The sequence below is a fragment of the Sparus aurata genome, chromosome 17 (genome assembly GCF_900880675.1).
Source record: "Sparus aurata chromosome 17, fSpaAur1.1, whole genome shotgun sequence".
Taxonomy (NCBI): domain Eukaryota; kingdom Metazoa; phylum Chordata; class Actinopteri; order Spariformes; family Sparidae; genus Sparus; species Sparus aurata.
The window spans coordinates 17,343,823-17,369,891 of record NC_044203.1 but is presented as its reverse complement, the minus strand read 5'-3'; the positions used below and the strand labels follow the sequence as shown (position 1 = coordinate 17,369,891).

The following is a 26,069-nucleotide window of genomic DNA, read 5'->3' as shown; positions in this document are numbered from 1 at the left end:
CTTGTGACTCTCCAGACTCAAGTATCCCTCCCATAACCTTGTAAACAAATTGCATGAAGCAGAAATAATTATAAAAAAAAAAAACCAAAGCCAAAGCTGAATGGATTTCTTGGAGGAAGGCTTCAATACGTGTTGGTTTTAGAAGTTTGCTCCTGCACTTTTTCACCCTTTGTATTAATTTTTTGGCCAAACACACGGCGATGAAACATGACTTCACACGGTATTTAGCCGCAGGAGAACAACAACAACAAACTTGGAGCTATTGTCAGCTAAGGAGAAAGTTAATTCCATGAACTGAGACTCAAAGGTTCGACTTGTCCAATCTGTCTGGTGGCTCAAAGGACTGTCTATTTTTAGTTGGTTCAGGGAGGGAGAGGGGGGAGTGAGGGAGGAGAGGAAAACAAGAGAAGCTCCAGACAGACGTGTGACGGCAGAAAAAAGACCATTAGACCCACAATTTCACAAATTATTTCGCTTCTATTTGAGAGAAACATAATCTGGAAACACTAATCTGCTTTTATTTTGTTCCTGTGCACTGGACTGCATGTGAGACCGCACGCTTCCTTGACTGAACCTTGTAGCCTGTAGGAGAGGTGAGGAAAGAGAGGAAGGGGGAGAAAAGGCACCTCTTCATGAGAGAGAGGAGGGAAAAAAAGACTGGATGAAGAGGAGGAAGATGAGGAGAAGGAGGAGGAGGGAGGGAGGGGGATAGGCTCTTCTCTCTCTCTAAGAGCATTAACTGTAGAGTGTTCTGCTGGTGACAGGGCTGTCAGGGTCAGATGGCTGCTCAGCCTGATTAGACCAGCTCACAGCAGATCCTCAGCCCCTGCACACTGCACTACTGCTACGAGCAAGGTAGAGCTACAATCTGGCACATAGAGCTCACTGCCGCAGGAACTGAGAGGCCAGGAGGCGCAGAGAGAGGTGTATAGTTCAGTGTCACAGCGGGGCAGAGCTACAGGTTGCTGCAGAAGGACTTCATTTTTGTAATGTTTTTGCCTCTAGTAGTGGAAAAAGACTTAAAGCAGGTGGACTCGTTTGTGGCAAGAGGAGCTGAAGTTTAGTCTGTGGTTGGAGATGACATTTAAGAGCAGGTAAGGAGAATCACTCAGTAGATACTGTTGTTGTTTTGGTGGTTGAATCCAGAAAAAAATGAACATTAGGTCGTAATTGGGAGAAGTTCCTGATGCTGACACACAGCCAGAAGTGTGGCAACCTGCTTCAAGAAGTCTTGTAAGAACGTGTAGCATGAAAAGCAATTTTCACAGTAGTCTAATTATCACAGTTCTTCACTGGAACAGCCTGAGAGAGCAGGGAGACAGGAGTGCACTAGCATCGGAGTCAGTTGTTTCCACAAAAATCTGATGTGTCATAGAATCAGCCGCTAGTATAGATACAGCTATAAATACAGCTGCAGGGTATTCAGTGTCTACAGGGGTTTACTATAACAGGCAGTCAGCTGGTTGTCTGTCAGCACTCACACTGTTGTAGGGCTGCCGCCGCCGCCGCTGCTGTTGCTGCTTCTGCTGCTGCTGCAGGACTTTGCCAGTGAGTGGTTTGTGGATTTCGAAGTTCAGCAGCCAAGCTGCCCACTGAGGTAAGAGGGAAGGCTGTGCACTGTAGGCTTTCAGAGACATCTCCAATTTAGGCATTTAGCACATCTTGTTCTCCAGAGTGACTTGCTATTGGAGCTTCTACTAGAGGAAACCTCCTCTATACCAGATAACTGAAGGGCAAGAGAGGGGAATGTGCCGTAACAGGATTTAACCTATTTGAGGCTACTACTAACCTGCCTTGTCTTTACAACTAACCTACAGGCTTACTTGTGTTTAATTCAGCCTCGCATTGCAGGCACTGTAGGAAAGTTTGGCAGCCCTGACATGGCTCTGAAATAATATTGAGATCCATTTTTAACTCCTTTGGGTCCTGACCCAGTGTGTGACAGGGAAACAGCCAGGCAGCCAGACGACCAACTGGGGACACACCTGTTTTTACAAACCAAACTGCGCTCTAAGGTAACAGGGAGGATCGCCTTTACAGTTCTAATTGGAGTTACTGCTACCGTCTTGCCATTTCCCTCATGATTCTTTGTCGTTTTTTAAATGAAGTCACTGAGCTCTAGATGACAGCTAAATGCCTAAAGTGACTGCAGTACTTGTGAAAAGTTAACACATAAACTAGTTTGATGTCTAGATGCTTTAGAGCTTGTTTTGAATGTCGAGTCTGTCTACGTTTCAGTGAACCTGCCCTCTGTGTGATGTCCTGTTTGTCTCAGTTTTTCATGGTGTTGCGCTTGTGTTGTACACATTGACCGGGTGGAAAATAATAGCCTCTATCCCGATTAGCTGTAACACAGGATAAATTCCTAATTATAGATAGTCAACAACCTCCAGAAGAGACTCCACTCTTCTGGAGGAGTTAGTGAGTAAGATGGCATGTGATTATGTGCGTGTGTGCCAGAGCTGAGGTGAGGAGGTCACCACAGATTACCCAGAGTACCTCTGGACTTTCCCTGGTTGTTTGTCTGAATGTTTGGGCATGTAAGTAAGAGGAGGTTTACATGTTTGACCACCTTCTTCTTTCCCCACACCACTGCCCCCTTTTCCATAACATTGTGAGTTACACAAGCATTTTCAGACAGACAGGCCATTAGAAACTTCCTTTGTGAGAAGGCTTGGTTCGCCGCCAAAATGTCTACTGTAGAGTGGAGCCGATAATCAGCATTTGTTAGTCAGATCCTGGCCTGGGTAAAAAACGTTCACATAAGTCCATTGCATTCAGTCTGAGTACTTCTCAAGTACTTCATGTTTACCTGGACAGAATGTGTCAGACATGAATTTTCGACAAGTATACCGTATTTGCATATTAAAGGATTGATGAAGTTCAGGCTGAAGTCTTTCACATTAGTGTAAAGGTAAATGAGCTCATGACACAATATTGTTTTGGGTAAACCAGCCATAATTATAAGTTTATCTTTGTTAAAGGTTCAGTATGTAAGAATTTTATTTTGAATATTCAAAAATTAACTAAAAATTACAGGCAGAATGTAAAAGAAAGAAGAGATTTGACATGTCAAACAGGGATGTCTACTGAAGTTAGCCTGCTAACCAGCCAGCCCCAACCCTTCCTTTTTTATAAAACCACTCCGAGCTCTGACTTTGGACCACTAGCTGCACAGCTAACTGAGCTAACTGAGCTAACTGAGCTAAAAGTTTACCTAATGCTATGCCAGAATATGCTGCTCTTTGTGTTTGATTCTTCCATATGACACTCACTGGCCAGCAACCACTTCATATTACAATGTTTGTCAAGTAAATTGGCAAAAGAATGAATCATTCCAGACCTCCTCTACGAGGACCTGCTATAGTCCTCGAGTACTTTAGCTTGATCACCAGTTTTCAGATTTTGTCTCTTTTTTCTTTGGATCACATTGAATTTAGTCTATAGTGTGCAGACTGATCTAATAACTTTTTTTTAATATATTGTGAGCCACATCATGTATTAGATTTTCTAGCTAGTGCAGCATCTGTCATCTGTTCTATGAAAGTAGGAACACTTTTTTTTTTGACACCGGTCAGACGCTGTTTGAGATGATGAGTTTTGTTGTGTTGTGTGTGTGTGTGTACATGCATGTGTACATGCGTATGTATGTGTATGTGCAGTGCACAAAACTGACTTCTCAGACACGGCAGTGTCAGAACTCACTTGCATATATCAGTGGTCCTAATGTTTGTAGATTTTATTTAATGTTTGAAACTATCTGTAACTAGTGCTGTGATTTTGTCTGTGCGTTTACATCCACCAATCATCTTTCTCCTGCTGGCCTCCACATCACTGATTTAGGCTATCATTAGTATATTTTGCAGTAAAGTATGGGCTGATTTTATAGATACTGTGTTAAGAATACTGAAACAAATGCTGAGTTATTGAAATCGTACCTGTCCCTCTTTTCCAGACTGTTGTTCTGAAAGTTGCTTGTCTAAAAAGTAAACTTTTCTTTCAATTTGTTTTGTACTTCAGAATTGTTGGTTGATGGAGTTTGTGCGGCGGAGTGGTGACTACTGCCACGCACAACACATTTAGACCCTGCCTGGAATGGACCGTACAGTCCTGCCGCCGTGAAAACCTGAAGGACGGTTGGCCTTTGCCCTCTGAACCAGCCAGCTCATGGGGTAACAAGTGGAGCGTCGGCACTGAAAGCTAACCGGAGAGAGAACGAAAGAGAGAGCCACTGAGAGACAAAGAGAGAAAAGTACCGGACAAACCGAGAGATTAAAAACAAAGAGACAAAACAGAGAGAGAGAGCTGACACCCTGTACCCTCCAGGACTATAGGATACAGTCAACTGATGGGGTAATACAAGTCGACTGGACTCAGAATTGGGATAATACCTTGAACGGCTATAAACAGTCTCCTAATAAGAAGATCCACAAAACAGGAAGTCCAGAGTCACCTGAGACCTGGTATAAGTTGAAGACACTGCAGGTAACTGCTGGAGCTTGAGCTAAAGGTGAGGGGGCAAAAGTTATTCACTTTTTTACTCTTGCACTGCACCACCTTTACAGTAAATAGTGAATTATGTGGTAGTTATACTCTGGTCAGTATGAGCTGAAATTGGCTTTCCGTTCCAGGGGCGTACGATTAATTTCCGACAATATTTTATGTCCCAGGCCTTGCACAGAAGTATAAATCACTCATCTTTTTCCTCCTTAAAATAAATAGATTAAAAATGCATTGACAGATAACATCTGTCACCCTGTCAATATGCCAATGCTTCTGGGAAGAGGAGTTGCCAGATATGCCTCTCCTAGTTTCTTGGGAAGTGTAAACCTGTTACCGCACAACTTCTGCTCTGCTCTCTACGCAGCATTTGTTTACTGAGGACTCTGAAGACACCTGGTCCTTATCATTACTCTAAAATAGTGACTGTGTTTGCTTCATGGAATGTGAGGCATCTCTGAATTAAGATTATTGAAATTAAAATTCCTTCCTAAAATACACTCATATCCCTCTTATCATATTCAAATAATGTGCACACGAGCATTGCCAATGTAGAAGAGATACTCTTCTACATTGGCACAGAGACACTGATAAGACAGACATTTAAAAAAAATTTTTTTTACATCTAAGACTTTATTAAGGGAAGTATTTATATATCTATTCATAACAGTGAAATTGAAATGATAAAATACACCCTAATCAATAAAAATGTGGGTGCAAAACAACAAACAATACCAAAAAATATATAAAAACGACATAATAAAGATATGAAAATATGAATAGAGTGTGAATATAAATATAAACAGAGTGTGACCGATTTTAAAGTAGGTGAAGAATGTCCAGATTTATCCAGTAGTGCAAAAAGTTTGACCTAGATTGTGCAAGGTCGCAGTAGATACTGGTATTGCAATGTGCAAATAAATGTGCGAGATGTTAACTGAGCAGTAAGGGAGATGAACCTCAGGTACAGTTTGTATCCGCCCACAGAGCTGTGAGATGAGGTCGCAGCAAGCTTACAGGTGAAAGCACCTGTTGGGGTTTAGGATCTTTAGCTGCAGTATTACATCCTTCTTTGAACACTGGTATCCCACTAGAGAAGGCAGTTTCTGAAGATACTGTGGTGTGAATGTTGAATTTTGAAAAGCTATTGCTAAACTGCATTGCTGGCTTTTAAAATGAAATAATATCAATTATGTGTGAAAGATGTGGAATATTTAAGATTTATTTAAAAAAACTGATGCGAAATTTAATTTCTGGCTCTAAAAGCTCAATAATGCCCATATTTTATGAAAAAACATCTTGAAGTTCGAGTTTTTTGCTGAAAGAATGAGCGGATAGATCGAACTTTCACAGAGAAAATGCATGAAAGAGTGGAGGAAGCAATATGAATTATTAGAAAAGTGGGAATGGGCTGAAAGATGCAAAAAGTTAGGAGCTGAACTGCATTACTTGACCTATAGCTGGGAGCTGATCTACATTCCTGATTTAACTTGTGAGCAGCTGAACTTAGAGGCTCGCAGTGCCAAATGTGTCTGCTTGACTTGCAGTTGCAGTGTGTAAACCCAGCACAAATTTACCAACATTTTGAAGTATAAATTGAAACATGAAGAGGGAAATTTGTGGACATGAGGGCAACATTTTCTTCTTTCAGCTGCTCTCCCCCTTAAAGATGATGTCAGAGATGAATATTCCACCCAAGACACACTAAAAATCTGAGGAGGATTGAGAATTTCATTAAACTACAACTGTGTAGGAATGATATGAAGAAGTTACATTTGCGTGAGAAAGTCCAAAGAGCTGTGAAAGTTTGGAGTTGCTAGCTGAAATTACGAATGAAATTGAGTTGAACACCGTGAAGAAGTGTGAAACTTTGGGAATTCTGAACATTCAGTTAATTTGAGTGAGTAAAATATCTGAAAATATAGAACATTTAAACAGAATGAAAGGTATGAATGAGAGTCCCAATTGAGCTGAGCGACACGTTTGAATAAGGCCTCCACGTTGAAATAAAAATCGAGGGAGATACTTCTAGCGTTCACACGGATTTCTGGCTTGTTTCTGCTCTATACTGCGTGGAAGTTACATAAAGGAACTGTTAGTATTTGACCTTGTGGTGAGTTCTGAGATTTCTTAAAATGCTAACAGGTTTAACTGCCTTTGAAAATATGTCAAAGTGGGTTAGTGGGTGTGTGTTCAGGTTCAGTGGAACGCACCCTTTCCTACAGCAGACGTTTTGACCATGCAGATGAGGAAAAAACGCACAGGTGTTAGTAATAGCGTAAACGATGGCTCTGATCTTTTCGAGTGCGTCAGTAAGCCATACCGGTGTGAGAGTGAGCGGCTGCAGGGCCCTGAAACTGAAGCAGCTAAACGGAATTCAGGCATCATTAATTTTATTATATACACCTGTGCTTTTCCAACTGGGCCATGTTAAAATGTCATGTGAGGAAAGCCTACTGGTGTCAGAGTGATAGTGATACACGGACAAATCAGAATAATCGCATGAGAGCAGCAAAAGCATCGCTCAGACCTTTTTCTTTTTTAATAAGCAAATGTCTAAGAAACTTTAAAAAGTGTGACTCAAATATTTTAAACCATATTCAGTCTTTTTTTTTGTTATATACAGTCATTCATTGTGGACATTGGGCTTATGACTAACAATTAACTGCTCACACATAAAGGTCGGAGGTCATCCAGGGTTGTCAAAGGTCATACTGGCCACCATGAACCGACCCGCTCCAGTGGAACTGTGCCACAAGAACATGAGATTCCTTATCACACACAACCCGACGGACAGCACACTCAGCTCCTTCATAGAGGTAACATATGTGCTTGTGTGTATGTGTGTGTGTGTGTGTGTATGTGTGTGTGTAGACATACACATCGAGTACCTCGTGTCATTTCACTTGTTGATGGCATGGAAACTGATACAACTAATACACGTTTGAACTAATTTTATCTCCTACCTCTGTCATTCCCTTCAGGACCTGAAGCGCTACGGGGCCACCACAGTTGTTCGAGTCTGTGATGTCACCTATGATAAAACACCACTGGAGAAAGATGGCATTAATGTGGTGGTGAGCACACACTAAACACAGACGCACACGTATGTACAGCATTTACCCTCAAAGTACAGAGTGCCAGTAGTAACTCTTTTGCCTTTTCTTTCAGGACTGGCCATTTGATGATGGAGCCCCGCCTCCCAGTAAACTGGTTGATGATTGGTTGAGTCTGCTGAAGAAGAAATTTCAAGAGGACCCAGGATGCTGCGTGGCTGTCCACTGTGTGGCTGGACTGGGGAGGTAAGAGACACTCCAAACAGTGAAAGAAAGTGCATGAACATATATATATATATATATATATATATATATATATATATATATATATATATATATATATATATATATATATATATATATCTTAGACATATATATATATATATATATACACATATATGCTGTTGGCAAGAAATGACCGAACACAAGACAGAAACAGTAGCTGCAGCCTGATCATTCTATTTCCAAACAGCATTTCTGAGACTTTTTTAGGATCGTGCAGATGAACTGTCATTATTTTTAACTCAAACATCAGACTGATCAAACGTGACTCTGTGTTTGTGTGTATATTTATGCACACAGGGCTCCTGTACTGGTTGCTCTTGCTCTGATTGAGAGTGGGATGAAGTATGAAGATGCTATCCAACTCATCAGACAGTAAGTACATTTTATGTATAGTGTATATACCGCATACTAGATCTTCAACGTGCAAACAACAAATTACAAGAGCAGAGCAACAGACTTTGTAAAAATTAAAATTGTTTTCATCTGGTGCCATCTGGTGGTGGTGTCAAAGAAGACAAAGGGGCCAGACAGGAACGCACACTGCCACTTAGAGCGCTTCATTAACAAAACGTTAGGGAATGTTTTCATCATGCAAGAGATGAATCATGGCAGGAGAGTATTCGTCATGGATTTCCTCTCATTCCGTAATGGATCCAATGAATCCTCATCCGGACCGATGATAAAATATCAAAACTATATCTGTAATTTTCTGTTTATATGAAATACAAGTATTCAAATGTGCATTTTAAATATTCACTTCCACCATAAATTGTTTTTCTTTTTGTGTGTTTCAGGAAGCGCCGGGGAGCCATCAATAGCAAACAGCTGACCTACCTGGAGAAATATCGATCCAAGCAGAGACTCCGCTTCAAAGACTCTCACACACAGAAGAACAAGTGTTGCACCATGTGAACACACACACACACAGACACACGTAAATACGCACGTGCACAGGAAGACAAACGCACACACAAAGACACCTTGTACCCCTCAACAAATGCTCTCAGGAATCCAACCACACAAGCCTTGTGTCACTATCAAAAACACTAAAACACCCGGGTGTCATTAGCCCAAGTGTACCCTGGGAATCTTTTGAATGTTTTCTCAGCAATTGTTTGTAAAGATTTCTTGTCTTTCATTGGCATGTTTGCTTCATAATATAGTTTACAGTGAAGAAAATTATGGAAAAGATGAGGGAGGGAGAGAAAATCACAAAAAAAAATAGTTGAGGCATATCTGCTTTTTATTAACACTTTTGGTTTTGAAAGTTGGGTCATATTTTAATTCCTATTAATCACATTGAAATTTACAACAATTCAAATATAAACAGTAGCATGCACATATGGAGACACCTGGACAGATATGGTGGCAGGTTGATTGAAGGACCTCAAATCATGTTGGATATTTTGTATGAATGCAGTTGGATTTTCCTCAGTTGGCTTTGGTTTTTAGTGGTTCTGTTAGGTACACAAAATTCAGCGTCTATCCAACATTGGCAATTGATATCTACCCAATCTATGACCATCAGATTTTGAATTCCAACCAAAATTCAACATCTAGCCAACACTGGGCCAATTTTAATTTCCAACTAAAATGTCTCATGTCCAATGTCTTCCTGACGTTACACTGACATCCGGCGCCAGCTGGGTAATTATTTTGTTCATATTTGCAATATGTTTTAACCTCAGCATAATCTTCAAAGTGTTTCTTTGAGGTTGTTATCAGGCATGAAAAACCCATTGAGGACACATTTTTTGGCATCAGTTCTCCAAGTTGACCCCCTTTTTAATTTTTCCTTGTCTGCTCCTACTGTTACTTGAGCTATAAGGGCTCATTGAAAATGAAATGCTATATGGAGCATTTCGTTACAATATAACGCCTTCATTTGGTTTTGTCACTGTCACTGTTCTTATATAACTTCATTGCGCTCATGTGTTTACATATCTGTGTGTGCATTACAGTACATTATGCTCCGTTTACTGACACCCACAGAAGGAAACATCTTTGTTAGCAGCAGCTGATTTCAAGGCAGGTTTAAAGTAAATATGTGTATAATAACAAAAGGAAATGTCAATTATTCTTAAATAATGACACAGTACACTTTCTAAAATGACAGCAATGTGAACCGGTTGTAAATAATATAAAATAAGGGATCTATTTTTCCACTTTAATTCTGGGTAAACCACTCCTTCCATTCACTGACTATAATAATGTGCAAAGGAAATTCGATCATGGCAGGTATTATACATTATATACATTATTATATATTTCTTTTATGTTCCTGTGTCAGGGAGGAATTTTTTCTTTAATCAGTAGTCCATGACACGATCTCTTAGTTTTCACTCAACTGAACTATACTGATATATAACTGGATAAGTGAGTAACTGATCCAGTCCTAGCAGATATTGCAGTGCACCATCACATCTTTTAGGCTAGCTTACAGTATCTTATACATATTTTCTTGTGGGGTTGAGTTTACTTATCTGTATTGTTCCTGAATGATGCATGTAACCAACTGCTTATGACACTTATGACACATTCAAAATTGATATATATTTATTTTTTTCTGCTGATTGTAGGGCACGAGCATTTTATGAATTAGTATGTCGCTTATGATCATCTTCTCATCATCTCTGTTACAAAAACATCATGTCCCGGACAGATGAGAGCAAAGGATGTAAAATAGAGGTTAAGAAGCAGTAGAGATGTAGAGAGGAAATAGGATCTACAATCTTTACCTAAAAGCTTTTACCCTTAAAAAACAAACAAACAAAAAACAGTTTACTTGTTCATATGAAGCGTGTGTGTGTGTGTTTCTTTGAATATGTGTGTGTGTATGTATGTGTGTGTGTGTGTGTGTGTGTGTGTGTGTGTGTGTGTGTGTGTTTGGTAGTCTTTAGTGATTGCTAATCATTGGGACTGGCCTGAGCGGACACTTTTTTAATGTAAAAACATAAAATGCTGTAAATGTCTGTATGTCTGTAAATTCTTGCATTGTAATAAAGGTTTTGTCATCGTCCCTATATAACTGTTGTCCATCAGTCTATGTTGATCAATATTTTTGCAGCGTTATTTAATGTGCTTTATGTAAGTTTACCTGCCAAGAACTGTCTCCATCAGTGAAAACGCTAATGTTACGCCAACTACTGATTTGCTTCTATCTCTGTCACTTCTATCTGTGCCTGTGTGGAAAAGCAGCAGGTGGCACCAGCAGGAAGCAGGGCCTTTTACCACTGTAAACCATAGAAGCAGCAAGATGTATAGACACAAAAAAGTCCCAAACTAAAAAATACATATCTGTTTAAACATTTCTGGCTCTTTTGCCATCAAACAGCCTTCCCTTAGACACGACATTCCGCTTGTAGTACCATGATCTTGTACAGTTGAGGGAATGTAATACCAAAGGAAAAGGCAGTTTGACTGCAACAAAAAGCGCCAAAATTGTTACATTTAGGTGGGAAGTGTTTTAGATGGCTAGAATACGTCTTGCTGGTATGGTTTAGAGCAGTACAATGTCCTGCTTCTCCACAAAGGGGGAGAGCTGATGGTCATCGGCAGCAGGTAATACACTGACTATTGTAAGTATCTCATAAAACCCAGCATCAAAAGACACTATCTGTCACTTTAAGCTCAACTCTAGTGGAAATTATAAATCATAAAATCCTAAACATAATGTTTACTGTAAATACTTGATCAAAACTACATTGTCTAGGGGAAAAAATTATTTCTTTGAGGTGAAATGAACCCACAAGAATGCTGTAGTTCCCTCACCGGCCGCAGTACAGTCCTCCTGCCACAGGGGGCGCTGCTCTGCCGACTACAGCAACACTGGACCCCGCTGTCCGCGTCCGCTGTTTGGAAGGACTTGTGTGGCAGATTCGACATAAATTTCTATGTGCGTAATGTAAAATTATGCTCTAAATCCTATTTCAGGGATTACATTAAGTCGTAGGATGCCTCAAAACCATCGATAAATTAGTGTTCTTTTGTCGTGCGGACGCTGGAGAGATGGACGGACAAAAAGCAGGTAAGAATTTTGGCTAGCTTCAACTCGAATATGTTCGTCGGGTCTTCATGGTAGTTTGGGCTTTATCAAAATAAACAAACGTGTTTGGTTTAAAACGTGTGCCCACACTGATTTTTACAGTTTACATTATGATGTCTTTTTAGTTTATAGAATTTGTAAATTATGTTTAGTAATGAAGGAACGAGATGCTCGTCCAGAGCTGGCGGTGACGACAGCTTTTTTGAAGGATTTGACGTGTTTGCTACTGAGGGCACAAAGTTGACTGACGTTAGCCCTCTAGCTCAACGATATGACCCCGAACGTTATATTATAAATTGTGAAAGTTTTGAAATAAGATGAAATCGTTTGGTCGAAGGAAAATTATGAGCCTTATTTTAAAAAGGAAAGCAGCAAGATATCATAAAAGCTAGCTCGTATTTTCCATAATAATGATTTTGGTCAAGTTTTACAAAAAAAAAGAAAAGCAACATGTCACTCTGTTATAGGAAAATTAACTTTCTCTAAATAAAATGGATGGACTGAAGAATTGTCCAATTGTAGGGTGTGAGCCTCATTCACCGTGAATGCCATGTTACGTATCAGGTGATTGAGCCCAAAGCAGCCTGTACTGTCATATGTGGGCTGTGAAACCAAAAGTGCTGGTTGAAATTGAACAATTGTAAATAACACTGTTATACTCCAGCATTATATTAGGCCTACATGCAATCACCCATCACCTCTTATAAGTAAGGTTGCAAACTTCTTCCATTTCCCTTTTTTCCCCTCTATGCTTTTAACTCATATAACATTGAAAATTAATTAAAAAGAAGAAAAGGGAAATGGAAGAGAAAAAAATGAACAAATTGTAAATAACATAATACCTTATGTTGTAGATAATTTAACACTTAATAAAAAGAGTCTCCCTGGTTGAGCATTGTTTGCACTTTTAATTTAATTTAATTTAATTTAAGGCAGTTTTGAAGTCCACTGGAGTAACACCATTTTAAGCAGTTTTAATTAATTTGTCTGTTTGCCAAACAGTACAATGATTAAATACATTTTTTCAAACCAAAGCAAAAACATGTTCTATGAAATGTTTTAGATAAGCGTAGTCGGGATGAGGTACATAACTTTAATAACAATATTTGCTCGAGCAGACAAATTATGTTAATCTCTCCCCTCTCTCCAGGTTGTTCCGTGTTTTCGTGTCGGCTGTGCAACCTCTTCTCTCCCAGTCGCTCTCAGCTGCTGGCCCATTGCTCCCAGCTACACCCCCAACAGGATCCTCCTGATGACATCATCATTGCACTGCAGCCCCTCGTAGGAACGCCTGTGGAGACGCTCCCAGGTCAGATTAGCATGTCAGAATAACAAAATCATCTAAAAAAGTATACAGTATAAGCATTATCATTATATTCACTATGTATTGTTGGTTATGGTCTGAAGTGGTTTTGTGTTTTCTGTTGTCTTGGCGTCCCACAGAGAACCCAGTGAAGCGAAAGCGAGGACGACCAAAAGGCTCAACAAAGAAGACTCGCACTGATTTGACAGACGGCAAGGCTGACTCCACCCATTCTGCAGAGGATAATGTTAAAAGTGAACGAGCAGGGAATAAGGAGGAGGGCAGTGGACAATGTAGCTTGATAGAAGGTAGTACCATTGCTGTTTATATGTATCACATAATTCTTTGTTTTCATGCATAGGACTGGAAAAAAAAACCCTCTGCACGGGAGTGTCACTCAAATCTTGAATTGGCTGGTTAAGTTAACTGACTACATTCTGTATTCTGTTTTTTTTTCTGCTAGGAGAAAGCCACGAAGGGACGTTGGGGCTGGAATGTAGAGACTGTCATCGCTCATTCAGCAACAGACGACAGATCCTCAAACACATATGCCTTAAAGAAGAGCAAGAAGAGGACAACGCAGAGGAGAATGGTGAGTGTAACAAACCAGTAATAACAAAAGTTAATATTAGACAAAGAGGCATTTGGGAAACAACATTAAAAACATTGGATTGGACTGAGGGAGCATGCTGGGAATTATCCTTACTATAATTATAGATACTTAAATAATTTGTAAACTAGCCATGTTGTGAAAAAAAAGGAACCTTTCTTGTAGACGGTGATTCAAGTGATTCTGGTCAATAGCAGTAATCAATTTTCAGGGATCATCAGTGGTGGGGCTGGAGTTGATGGTCCTGGGAGTTCAGATCCAGGTCCAAAGCATACAAAACAAAACTCATCCAGACCAGGACTCACAAGAGAAAAGGGTAAGTTTAAAGTGCAGGATCAGGTTTCTACAATTTAATTCTTACTCTATTGTAGGGTTCAGGTTTAGTTTGAACCCTTTCGTGTTCTCTGCTTGTAGACGGTGGCAACTCCAGAACCCCAAGAACCAGCCGAAGCCGCATCCCCAAAGACGGATGCCTAGCAACAGGAAACAAGAAGTCAGTCATCAGTGTTGTTCTGACTGAAGATGAAAGACTTCCAGGTAAGCCTTAAATAACCACAAGTGCTGTTACTTTTTTAACATTTACTAAAATGTGATTTGACCGTTATAGGAAGCATATTCATAACTAAAATGTATTATCTATAATTCAACAGGAGTTTCTAAAATGGTTCCAGTAGAGGACCGTTCAGCACAAACAGAGTCTGCAGCTGTCAAGGCTCAACCTCAGGTAGGCACACGAATACACAGGAGCATTTAAAAGGTTGGCTCGCTCAAACTTTAGCATATATTTTCTCACTTTCTTTTAGTATATCTAGCCTGGCAGACAGGTTTTGAAATATCTCTGTGATTTAAACCTCTACCCAAATATAACAAATGTGTATAGAATTGAATTTGTGGTGTTCACAACGTGCAGCATTACATTTAGCGGCAACATCTCTTTTTTAGAAATGGTCTCCCAGTCAGAGAAACCAAACTATTAATGTAATAATAACTGTTGACAGACGAATTTGCAGTACTCCAAAACATATTCTTTCTGAAACGCAAATTGTCGTACGATTTTTGCATTTCAACCAAATTTGAAATATGATGATTTTGGGATAAAATGTGTGTTGTTCTCTCTCTCTCAGATTTTTTACATTTATCATTATCTAATATGTATTTGATCTGAACGGATCTGTGAATCCCAGTGTTATGTGAGCTTATTTATTGATTTTTTTTTGGTTGTTTTTTTTTCTGGGACGTCAGCAGTCTGCAGTCTTCCAAAGTCAGTCAGAAGACCTTGCGAATGATGCCACTGTCTGTGAAGGTGATCCTAAAACATATCAGGAGCCAAGGTAATAAAATGGAAATTGGCTCTATCTCCTATAGATAGTCCAATTATCAAAAAGCTTGTTATAGAAGATTTAGCAATGACAATTGACTCTTCAACTGTATATCCACATAATGGATCAGTGTTATCTTCTGTCAGCAGTCTGATACTTGTGTTTTCTCTCCTAGATCTGACACAACATCAATAACAACAACAACAGCAGCAGCAGCAGCCAGCAGAGGCTTCCAGGAATATTCTATCAAGCAAGATGCTACCAAGTACTGTATGAATATTTTTCTTTTAAATTGTTAAACAGTGATTGAACAAAGTTGTAGCTTTGTTTATGGGTAAAGTATAGCTGAATACTTCCTTGTAAACTACAAGACACACACTACAGTAAATAAATGATTCCTGTCTAACAGTCCCACAGAAAATAGATTTTTAGATTTATTTTTTCCCGTTTTTTGAGGGGCTGAAAGTTATTTAGTTTTCTAACTGGTAAAATGTGCAGCTCAAATCTAGTCGAAGAAATTAATCTATTTCATAGGTAACATAGACTAATACCTCCACCACCCCACCAGCAACTCTTAATGAGTTAACTATGATTTTGTCACTCTCTTTCTCCCAGTTTACCTCAGAGCCAGTTGAAGATCTTCGCCTGTGAGTTCTGTAATAAGATCTTTAAATTCAGACACTCGCTGGTCGCCCACCTCAGGACACACACCCAGGAGAAACCGTTCCAGTGTCCACACTGTGACTACGCATCTGCCATCAAAGGTACATCCAGGCTCACCGGAAAGACTGTTTACACCCACGCGGCCATTTCAGCTTGAAAATGAAAAGTTTTGGGTGGTGTGTGATGGTTCCCACGTATTGGGTATTTATCTGATGTTTACATTTTTTCTGATGGCACATGTTTGCAAAATGAAGCAATGCCAATACAAATGGGTGCAGTTACTTTTATGCAATTGTTTAAGTGTCCCTTTTCGCATCATGGGTGAGAGGGGGCTGTAGAAATATTTTGACTTAACTGCTCCTTGAGTATATAATCAAGTACCCTTGAATTTAAGTCACAGACCATGGTAATTTCTGTTATCTTTAAATGACAAAATATACTGTTTAGTTACAAACTATTTTGAATTCCTGTAATAGCTGCTTGCTGTCTCTCCTGCTTACTTCCTTGGTTTTACTTGTTACAGCCAACCTAAATGTTCATCTGAGGAAGCACACTGGAGAGAAGTTCAGCTGCCAGCACTGTCCTTTTAACTGCCTCAGCCCAGGACACCTCAAGGTCTTGTTAGCACTTTATTACTGTTTATGTATGTAAGTATTATTATATAAGTTAAAGGTTGTTGTTCCTTATCATCATACTACAATAACTTTGAGGGTAAATATCATCATGACGGTCAGTGGATTACATGTTCTGTATGTAGTTTTGGGTTTTATTTGTTGCTGTAGTTTTATTTTATTTTGTTTATACTGGCCCACTTTGGGGATGATGATTTTCATTCGAATTTCTACATCCAGATGGCTTTGATCAATCTTCAGGGTGCAGATACACAGCAATTCTGTGTTTTGGCCAATGCAGGTCCACATAGAGCGAGTCCATTTGAAAGTGAAGCAGCACTGCAGCTTTTGTGAGAAAAAGTACTCGGATGTGAAAAACTTGCTGAAACACATGGAGAAACGACATAACTTGAAAGACCCTGTTGTCCAACAGAGTTACCAACAACTCAGGTTTGATCCGAATTTTTCGCCACTAGTTCACCTAACTATATATATTTATCTTTACCTCTAACAACCATACCATACCTGCCCATCTGATCTGTTCATCTTGTCCAGGTTAAAGACTCGTCAGGGCCTCAGACAGCTCCTCTACCATTGTCCCACCTGTAACCGGCGCTTTAAGAATCAGCTTGAGCGGGAGCGCCACCTGTTGGTCCACGGGTCCCAGCGTCCCTTCGCCTGCCTCCTCTGTGACCATGCTGCGACCAAGATGGTCGCCCTTGTCGCTCATGTCAGGAAGCACCTCTTCCTGTATGTGTGCTGCATGTGTGACGGGAAGTTTGTCAGCTCTCAAAGGCTGAGGGGTCACCTGACAGAGTCTCACGTTGAGCTGGACCAGGAACAAGCCTTTGCCGACTGCATCAACAACAGCTACTATCTAATGCAGCCTGGAGGAGGCATGTGGGGGGATGAGGAGAGGGAAGGGATGAATGAAGAGCACAGGATAGAGCAGGCAGGTGAAGACGAGAGGACAGGAGAGGAGGGTGGAAGAAATGGTGTAAGAGGGGTGGAGTGGCAAGATGGGGACGGGCAGCAGATGGAAGTAGCAGTGACGGACAACAGAGAGGAGAAGGAGAAAGAACGAGATAAAGCTTGGGGTGAAAGTGCAGAAGAAGTGCAGGTGATAGAGGGAGAAAAAGGGAAAGAAGGAGAATTAGAAAACAGAAGTGCGCAGCAAGATTCCCAGGAACTACTCCATCAAGCCATTTCCATGGAGACCACAACTCTTGCTGACAGACAGGATGAAGCAAAAGCTGGGGAGAAGTCACTGGACAACATGACAGACTCATGCATCCCTGCAACCGAAGACAATAGCCAGACATTTTTATCACCAGAGAGCATTCACACTCCTCTCATGGAGGACAGGACTCAAGAAAACACACACCCAGCTGATGAGAACACAGACGCAGCCAAAAACATGTGCACATCTTTATCATCAGGAAATACAATTGTGTGTGATGTGACTGTAAACACACATTTGTCATCAGCACCTAAAGCGGAGGATGGACAAACTCCAGATTCAGAAAGGGTAAATTGATTACAAGGACTAGAGAAAGACAGGAGCGAGGACCACAGATAATGATTGTTTTTTATAATTTATTCATCTGCAGATGAATCTCTTGGCCTATGAAATATCTAAAAAAAACAGTTGAAAATGGCCATCACTATTGAGCCCAAGGTGATGTCATCAAGTGTCTTATTTTGTCTGATCAACGCCCCCAAAACTAAAAGATATTTCATTTGATAGAACGTTAACTTGAAGGACAGCAGCCAATTTTCACTTTTGAGAAACAAGAAAAGGTTGACAGGTTTGACTTAAAAAATAACTGAACAATCAGTTGAATTAATTGATTATCAAAAATAGCTGCTGTCAACCAACTTATCATTAAACGACTAATTGTTTTGACTTTATATTGAGCACTAAATTCTTCAGTGGAAGCCAATAGTTAGTTCCAGGGGCGGTTCTGGCGGGGGTGCAACAGGGGCCAGTGCCCCCGTAACTCTGAGTCTGGACCCCCCTTTGGCCCCCCTGACAGGGAGTCTGCATTAATAATACAATGACAGATTTCTTGCAATGATTTTGAACCGAAGGGAAAGGCAGAAATAAAGTGTCCCAGCAGTTTACTACCCAATCACAATTGCTGAAATTGTAAACACTGCTTTGTCTGAATGAGGGATTTATCCTTTTTTCCGGGTTGTATGTGCCCCCTAACAAAAAAGCCGGCCCCAACCTGGCCCCCCTATTAAAACTGATCTAGAACCGCCACTGGTTAGTTCCTCTATGATAACATTACTATTGATTATCCTGCCAATGTGATATCCTTCTGTATGTATTTATATAGAAGGTAATGATAACACTGAGTAAAGATTATGACTCAGTCACCCTATTTATTATTAATTTAGTATAGTATATATATGAATAATAATAACAACTATTATACTAAATATAACTGAGATCCCTTCTTAAGAAGTTCATCTTCCTATATCTTAAAATGTTGGTTACTCCTCTTGATACTGTCTTCTATTACAGTAGCAATGCTGTATTTAAAATGATTTAGTTAGACTACATCACATATGCTTTTGCAAGAGTTCCTCTTAGAAGCATCTTTTCTTCTCCTCCAGACATATACATTCTGACCTGTTCTCTGTTTGCTGTTGGTAGGTGTCGGAGGTTTTCCATCAGAGTGCGTTCCAGCAGGTTTTCTCATCTCTTCAGAAGACTCAGCTTAATATGGAGACTTTCCAACGGCTCAGGAAAATTTACGGAGACCTGGAATGTCAATACTGTGGTGAGATGATGAAACCTCCTTGACTTTATATGACATTGTTATTTATTATTTTCCTCTGTCTGGGTTGAGCATTGAATAGTCTTTTTTTATGTTGCACAGGTAAACTCTTCTGGTATAAAGTCCACTATAATGTCCATGTCCGCACACATACCAAGGAGCACTCACATTACTGTTCAAAGTGTAGCTACTCTTCCATCACCAAAAGCTCTTTAAAGCGCCACCAGATCCAGAAGCACAGTGGCCTGCTGCTGCCTTGTTCGAATCCTGGCTGTAAATACACCACACCTGACAAATACAAGCTTCAAGCCCATTTGAGGACGCACCAGGAACAGGTAAGCAGCCCTTCACCTGACTTGAAAAATAACTTGTTGAAAACATCGACTGCTGGATTCTCTTGGGTACATTTGTTGGATGTATTTATGTATTTGTTTTCAGGGGAAGAGCGTGACTTGCCCAGTCTGTCAGCACAGCTGTCCAGAGCACAGACTGAAACACCACATCAAAACATCACACCCAGGTAAAGAACACACTGATATATCTACAGACATGGACAAAACACACACACTACCGCCAAATGTCTGTTTACTTAAAACCATTTCAAACACGTCTTTAAATTAGTGTGAGTATGTATTGACATTAGCTCATTCCACCAAATTCAAACTGTAGGCTGAAAACTGACTGCTCAGTCATTTCACATCTCCTATTAACACACGGTGCCTCCTTGTTATGACACACAGTAGAAGACAAAGTTATATGTACAGTATTTTATGTAAGAACCAAGCACCAGAAACTTTTATATTTATAACTATGGGACTAAAGATTCCTTCTTTTTTGTCACCTCCGTGGTTGCGTTTTTTTGTCACTCTCTACTTGTGAGTTTCCAAGGTAGCAGTTTAATTCTGTGTGTGTTGTGTTTTGCATGTATTGACAGACACACTCCCTCTGCATGGCAAAGGACTGATGGTGCAGCGTGCAGAGAAGTGCCCCTACTGTGACTCCTATTTCCTGAAGAACAGCAGTGACTTTCAACGGCACATCTGGGCCCACCAAGGTGTGATTTTGTGATGTGTGTGTGTGGAAACAGTTTTCATGCACAGTATTTCATTGCTTGATTACCGTGTGATCCCAGCTTCCATCTGTCTCCCCCTCTTGGCTGTCCTCCAGGAGGACAGACGTTGAAGGAAATTGGCCTGTTGGTCAAGCACAAACCAAAATCTCCATGTTTTTGTTGCTGGCATCATCTCAAAGATGAAAACATTTTAAATCTGGCAATGCCAATTGGCAAATTTTGCATCAAAGTTATGAGACAAGCACTTTCATTATGTCATGCGGATTTATCTGGAAATCTAATGCAATTGCTTTATGCATAATCTGCATTAGCTATGATGTGCAATGTTTTGACTTGAGGAAGTGGATTTTTAGTCCTTGTTTGCTTAAGCTTACCTTGATGAACTTATTCCATTGAAGTCACATCTGTCCTGAAACTGAAGTAGCTGGCAGGCATAAATCCAGCACAAGTGTTAGTGAAGGTCTCAGGTCTGAATCTCTAAACTGAAAACAGCTGGTTAACAGAAACAACCCAGCAAAGCATATGCTCATTATGTTTTGCAGCAGGTTTATGTTGCTTTGTTTTCTTGCTGCTTTCAGCCGGACTAAAAACAGTCTATAGTTATTCAACCGCCTTGTTTTTTTTAATGCCTTCAGTACCTCCATTTAACAAAATGCATATTAATAAGACATATTACCCAACCAGTTATCCAACATTTGACCAAATAACATTTAATTCTTTACACTTGTATGTACCTCAAGCCCACAAAAAGTAATTGCTCTGCACAACGGTTATTATTGTCTTTGCTGAACTGCTGGAAATCTTATTAAGTGTGTATATATAAATTTGTGTCCTTTTGTGCAGGTTTGAAGCCATATGTCTGCAACCTGTGTGACTATGCAGGCCGCAGCAGGAGTAACTTGAAGACTCATATGAACCGACACAACACAGAGAGACGTCACCTCTGCGATCTGTGTGGTAAAAAGTTCAAATCTAAAGTGACGTTAAAAAGCCACAGACTGAGCCACAGTGATGAAGGTACGTACACTCTCTGTCATTGATGATGTGTTTTTTTTTTTAATATCATTGTTGTCACTGCTAATTTGCTGTTTTTTATGTATTTATCTGTGTTATCTTTAAGTATGCTAGAAAAGTGCTAATAAGTATAGAAGCTGTTATTTTGTGTTCATTCAGGCAAACGGTTTCATTGTTCGGAGTGCGACTTCACCTCGGTCTCTAAACCTTCCTTGCTCAGACATGTGGAGCAGCACGCTGAGTTTAAGGTCAGAATACACATTAAGTTTACAGCCTTAGTATGTAGAAATATCACCCTTACACTCCACTACATGTGTATGAATTATAAAATATCAATAGGATGAAATTGCCTTAAAATGTCATTCATCCTCATTGTGTGGGGATTTTGAAAATGTACTCTGGATTTATTGTAATGTAGTTATTTATTTTTTCTAACTGTTTTTTTTTAATTACTTTTTGTCATAGACAAATCAAAGATGTGATCCAGCAGTAGGATTTTGTTTTTTCATACAAACTATGCACGATTAGGTTGTAGTAAACACTGTTCAGGAGGGTAAAATTGGATATCTGTAACTCCCATTTGATACTCTATCGCCACTTTCTTGACCAAAATGAAACGATACCAAAGGTTCATAGATATAACCTAATCTCTGACCATTATCTGTCATGTTAATGACAAAAAAAATGAATCAGTATTTGATGCGCATTCCTGCTCCACAGATATTTGATTTGCATTAACTTTTGATTTGCGTTTATCTTTCAATGTAGCCATTCCGCTGCGCTCACTGCCACTACTCCTGTAACATCGCTGGTCCCCTGAAGCGGCACTACAACCTGAAACACCCAGATCAGAAATATCACAATGCTGGACCTGGACTGCCTAACCCTGATGCTCTTGAACAGCAAGGTCCTGTCTCCGCTCTCATACTGCCACATCTTGACCTAAGTATCTGTTTTGAGACAGCTCTTGACAAGCTTTAATAGTGGTATAAAGTGATAAATACAGTGCATAGTTAGAGAATGATTACTACCATTGATGACACATTTTGTCCATGTAAGTGTGGCAAGTGTAAGTGTAGATACTGCCTGACGTGTGCGGTTTGTACAGAGCCAAAGGTGCGTTCAGCATAAACTAACAGTTTTTGTGTGTGTTTAGGTGGTCTTAAGTGTCCTGAATGTGAGTTTGTTTATGGCACCAAGTGGGAGCTGAACCGCCACCTGAAGAGCAAACACAGCCTGAAAGTGGTGGAGGGCACCTGGGAGGTAAGCAGTATACATATGCGCTAGATACAGTGAAAAACTGCTTTGGGTTATTTTTAGCCATGATAGCTCTGTCTCTGTCTGTTGATCAGTCGGTCCACCACTTTGAACCGGAGAGAAATATTTTGACATTTCAGATAGACCGCTGTGATTTTTGTGCAGACATGCATGGTGAAACTTTTTTATAATTAACAGAATCAGTGCTTTTTGAATGATTCCTGATAAAAGAAATTACCAAAAATATTTGGCTCCAGAGCAACATTTAATCTGGAAAGTAACTAGTACATAAAGTTTCTATATAAATGTAGCACAGAAGAAGTATAAAGTAACCGAAATACCCATGTAAAGTACAAGACCATCAAAATTGTGCCCAAGGTCAGTACTATTACAATTACAATGTAATTAGCTACATTAGTGATATTTACTGCTAATTAGCAAACGCTAGGATGGTACTGTGCTAAACTAATCTTAACTAACCCTAAGTAACCCTAGTAAGATCATCATGACAGCATTATCATTGTGAACATGTTGGCATGCTAACACTAGCATTGAGCTCAAGCACCGTTATGTCTAAGAACAGCAAAATGGGACCACTAACATGGGTGTAGACATGGAGGTTTCTGTTCTGTTCTAAACAATCTCTTGTCATAAAAAAAAAAAAAAAGAGAATTGATTCAGGAACTTGAAAACTGTGGCCAAAATATCAGTTGAAGTACTCAGTGATATTTATATGTCAGAGCCAGTGTTTTCAGGATGATACAATCTCATGCCATGTGTATAAATATCCAGTTGGGGGAGGCAGTGGAAGCCCACTGTGTTCCTGTGGACGATGGAGAGCAGCTGCTGACAGACACAACTGTAACAGACCTGCAGGACAATGGTAACAACAGCAACACTGATAAACACACAGTGAATAGCTGACTTAGACAAACCAACGGACACGTTTAAAAAAAAATTAATAATAATTGCCCACAGATAAACAGGGGAAGTGCTGCTCTGTTTCTTGGGTTCATGTTTGTTATTAATGTGCCTTTGCATATGTACTTTACACATAAAAAGGCTTAAATGTGTTTCTTTGTCTGCAGTTAATATCCAGCAGATCACCGAATACAGTTCAGAGACTCATGACGCTGTCACCTCCATGGTTGCCATGGCGCCAGGCACCGTTACCGTCGTACAACAGGTATAAAACAGCACATCACTTTGTCAGGAAATCATGTGTGGTTACAGCAAAACATTAATGTGGACTTGTGGCTGAAGTTGCAGGTGGCTGACGAGCAGGAGGTCGGTAACGTCAGCAACCAGCTGATGGTGGTGAATGCAGAGGGGGGTCTGACTGGTGACCAGGTGATGGTGGTGGAGGAGGGGCATGGCCTGGAGGCTCTGACAGTCCTTACTCAGGGAGATAACACTCACCACTATATTGTTTATGTCCAGGAACACACTGTAGAAATCAACTAGTAATGCTAGCAATTCAACATAGACCTGTTTATCAGTAAGTATCAGTGGATCAGTTTTAAAAAAATGTAAGATAACATTATGTACCATTAAACAATCAAATCAGGATTTAGTGAATGTTTCCCCGTCAACGTGAAGGATTTACGTCAATCAGATTTACTATTCAGTCACGTGGTAAAAATAAAAACCATAAGTGCAATTGTGTTATTATGTGATGTATTTTGTACTTACAGAGTATATTTAAATAAAGCCCCTGTCCCACACTGCTTGATACACTGGAGTGGACTCATTTACTAAAAAACTGATCTTAGATTTGTTGATTTTTTTTCAGTTGTTGTTAGAAATGTTTTGTCACAAATAGTTATCAACAATTCTTTTGTTTGGTACAGTTTTTTACATTATGGTGAGCTTTTGGCATGTGTTAAAATATAGTTTGTAAGGAAACAGCACAGACTTTTTGCAATGTGCTTCCAAAGTATCCAAACTATTTTTTATCTAGGAGTAAATTGCAAGCATAAGAGCAGAATGGACTGCGGAGTGTGGCACTTTACACCTTGCATTATGATGTCAATTTGGAGTTTTTATCCACTGATGTCACTGAAGAAGACAGTTTTCAACATTAAGAATACTAATAAGTATTGTGTATTGTGTTTTTAGGAATACAGACACATCACATTACATTTAAGGTGCATTTAAATTAGTTCTTGATAAGGAAGTTGGGTTGTAAAAACAGTCCTTTAAATATGATTAAGTCAGAAAGATAACTTATACAGTGTGATCTAATTACTAAAGGTGTTTTAATTAAGCTATGAATGTACGTTAAGATGTAATTGTTGGCAATAAAGCATCTAATGATGCACTTTGTATTGTATGTGAGAGAAAGAGAGACGGCCTGAATGATCTGAGGCCGACTGGTTCCATTTGTAAATCGTTATCAGGCCTGTGTGGTAGTTCAGTCTCAGTCCAGTAGGAGGCGTTGTGGTGTTTTGTAGTCTGTTGTCGACCGCCGACACGTTTGACCACAGCAGAAGAAGAAGCATCGGTGGGAAATTTGACAGTGCGCGAAAGACTGTTGTTCACAATCGACCGATTTTTTTTTTTTTTAACTAAGCAGACATACGCGCTGCATTTACTGATATGCGATATGGACCGGTACGTGTTAGTTTTATCATTTTGCCAAACTGATGACGGCCTGGCGGAGGATTATAAATGTAAGTTTTAACTCGACGCTTGAAACTTAGAGCGTTAGCGACGTAACACTCACACTAACTACTTTGCTAACGTCAACTCTGTTAAGCCGAGTTCAATTAGCTAGCTAGTGGTTTAGTTGTGTAGAGCCATTACTATCCAGGTTTTATTGTTTCTCAAGATGAAGTTGGTTTCAAGAGAGTCACAAAATGTATGTGACTTGTAAACATTTAACTTATCCAGTCAAAACCACTGAACAATAAGACAAGGATAATGCGTTAGCTAATATAAGCAGGTGTTAAACGTTGGTTATTGACATTACTTTAAAGATATAAGATGTTAGCATACAATACTTTCCCTCTCATATTTGAGTATCTGTATTGATGATGATGCCATCTATGTATATGCTTTACCTTAAATAAACCAGTAGCCTGGTTGTGATGGTGGCTCAGCTGACTTGTCATTGCTCACAGACCTGGAGCCAGTAAAGCAGATATATGACAGACTCGTGGACATCTCAACTCAGGAAGCAGTGAGAGGGATCTCTGTGTTTCCAGGTACAGTTAACTTGGGATCTCTGGGCATGTTTCACATTGAACAGATTGTTTTTTCAGCTTCTTCCCTCATCTCTTTCACCCTTCATGTTTTCCCAGCTTGTTCTCTCAGTGGCAGCCCATCAGTTCAGAAGTGGTACTTTGCTGTTCAGGCATGCCAAGGAGCTGCGCAGGTGAGGCATCGTGACAGTTTTGTCGTCAACATGGTTTAAGTTGCAGGGAACTGGGGATCTTTAAACGTGCTTGCAGTGTTATATTGTGATGTAGAACATGCATCTGTCAAAACATAAGAAAAGCATGCACAGAATTAGGAAATGCTGCTGAAACTTCAACTTATGGTACATG

General features: G+C 39.9%; 3 protein-coding genes across 12 annotated transcripts in view; all 3 read left to right on the top strand.

The window, feature by feature from the left end:
• Window positions 1-714: 714 nt before the first annotated feature.
• LOC115567289 (protein tyrosine phosphatase type IVA 3) lies at window positions 715-10,866 on the top strand. Of its 3 annotated transcripts, XM_030393698.1 has the most exons (8): window positions 740-1,094; window positions 1,936-2,015; window positions 4,021-4,510; window positions 7,182-7,319; window positions 7,485-7,577; window positions 7,672-7,802; window positions 8,139-8,213; window positions 8,636-10,866. In XM_030393698.1, the coding sequence occupies exons 4-8, from the start codon at window positions 7,224-7,226 to the stop codon at window positions 8,751-8,753; spliced, it is 513 nt and encodes a 170-aa protein (XP_030249558.1). In that variant the 5' UTR covers window positions 740-1,094; window positions 1,936-2,015; window positions 4,021-4,510; window positions 7,182-7,223; the 3' UTR covers window positions 8,754-10,866. The 3 variants fall into 3 exon arrangements, with proteins under 3 accessions (XP_030249556.1, XP_030249558.1, XP_030249557.1); XM_030393696.1 differs by lacking the exon at window positions 1,936-2,015 and having other exon boundaries at window positions 715-1,094; XM_030393697.1 differs by lacking the exons at window positions 740-1,094; window positions 1,936-2,015 and adding an exon at window positions 1,486-1,597.
• Window positions 10,867-11,674: 808 nt separating this feature from the next.
• Window positions 11,675-24,253, top strand: zfat (zinc finger and AT hook domain containing). 6 transcript variants are annotated; one of them, XM_030393691.1, is made up of 24 exons: window positions 11,675-11,868; window positions 13,037-13,195; window positions 13,330-13,497; window positions 13,653-13,781; window positions 14,011-14,115; window positions 14,214-14,336; window positions 14,450-14,523; window positions 15,042-15,130; window positions 15,294-15,383; window positions 15,734-15,882; window positions 16,305-16,396; window positions 16,694-16,842; window positions 16,948-17,920; window positions 19,055-19,181; window positions 19,281-19,513; window positions 19,617-19,698; window positions 20,113-20,232; window positions 21,094-21,267; window positions 21,424-21,512; window positions 22,033-22,171; window positions 22,421-22,527; window positions 23,314-23,404; window positions 23,610-23,707; window positions 23,785-24,055. In XM_030393691.1, exons 1-24 carry the CDS (start codon window positions 11,850-11,852, stop codon window positions 23,983-23,985), a joined length of 3,780 nt encoding a protein of 1,259 aa, XP_030249551.1. In that variant the 5' UTR covers window positions 11,675-11,849; the 3' UTR covers window positions 23,986-24,055. The 6 variants fall into 6 exon arrangements, with proteins under 6 accessions (XP_030249551.1, XP_030249553.1, XP_030249549.1 ...); XM_030393693.1 differs by lacking the exon at window positions 11,675-11,868 and having other exon boundaries at window positions 11,921-13,195; window positions 23,791-24,253; XM_030393689.1 differs by lacking the exon at window positions 11,675-11,868 and having other exon boundaries at window positions 11,921-13,195; window positions 23,785-24,253.
• Window positions 24,254-24,996: 743 nt separating this feature from the next.
• The window catches only part of mtbp (MDM2 binding protein), a 38,920-nt gene continuing 37,847 nt past the window's right edge, over window positions 24,997-26,069 (top strand). For 2 of the 3 annotated variants that reach the window (XM_030392724.1, XM_030392723.1), the window contains exons 1-3: window positions 24,998-25,193; window positions 25,644-25,727; window positions 25,824-25,897. In XM_030392724.1, coding sequence (XP_030248584.1) covers window positions 25,127-25,193; window positions 25,644-25,727; window positions 25,824-25,897 — 225 coding nt within the window. In that variant the 5' untranslated portion in view covers window positions 24,998-25,126. Of the gene's footprint in view, window positions 25,194-25,643; window positions 25,728-25,823; window positions 25,898-26,069 lie in introns of all 3 variants that reach the window. The other variant, XM_030392726.1, reaches the window with a different exon arrangement.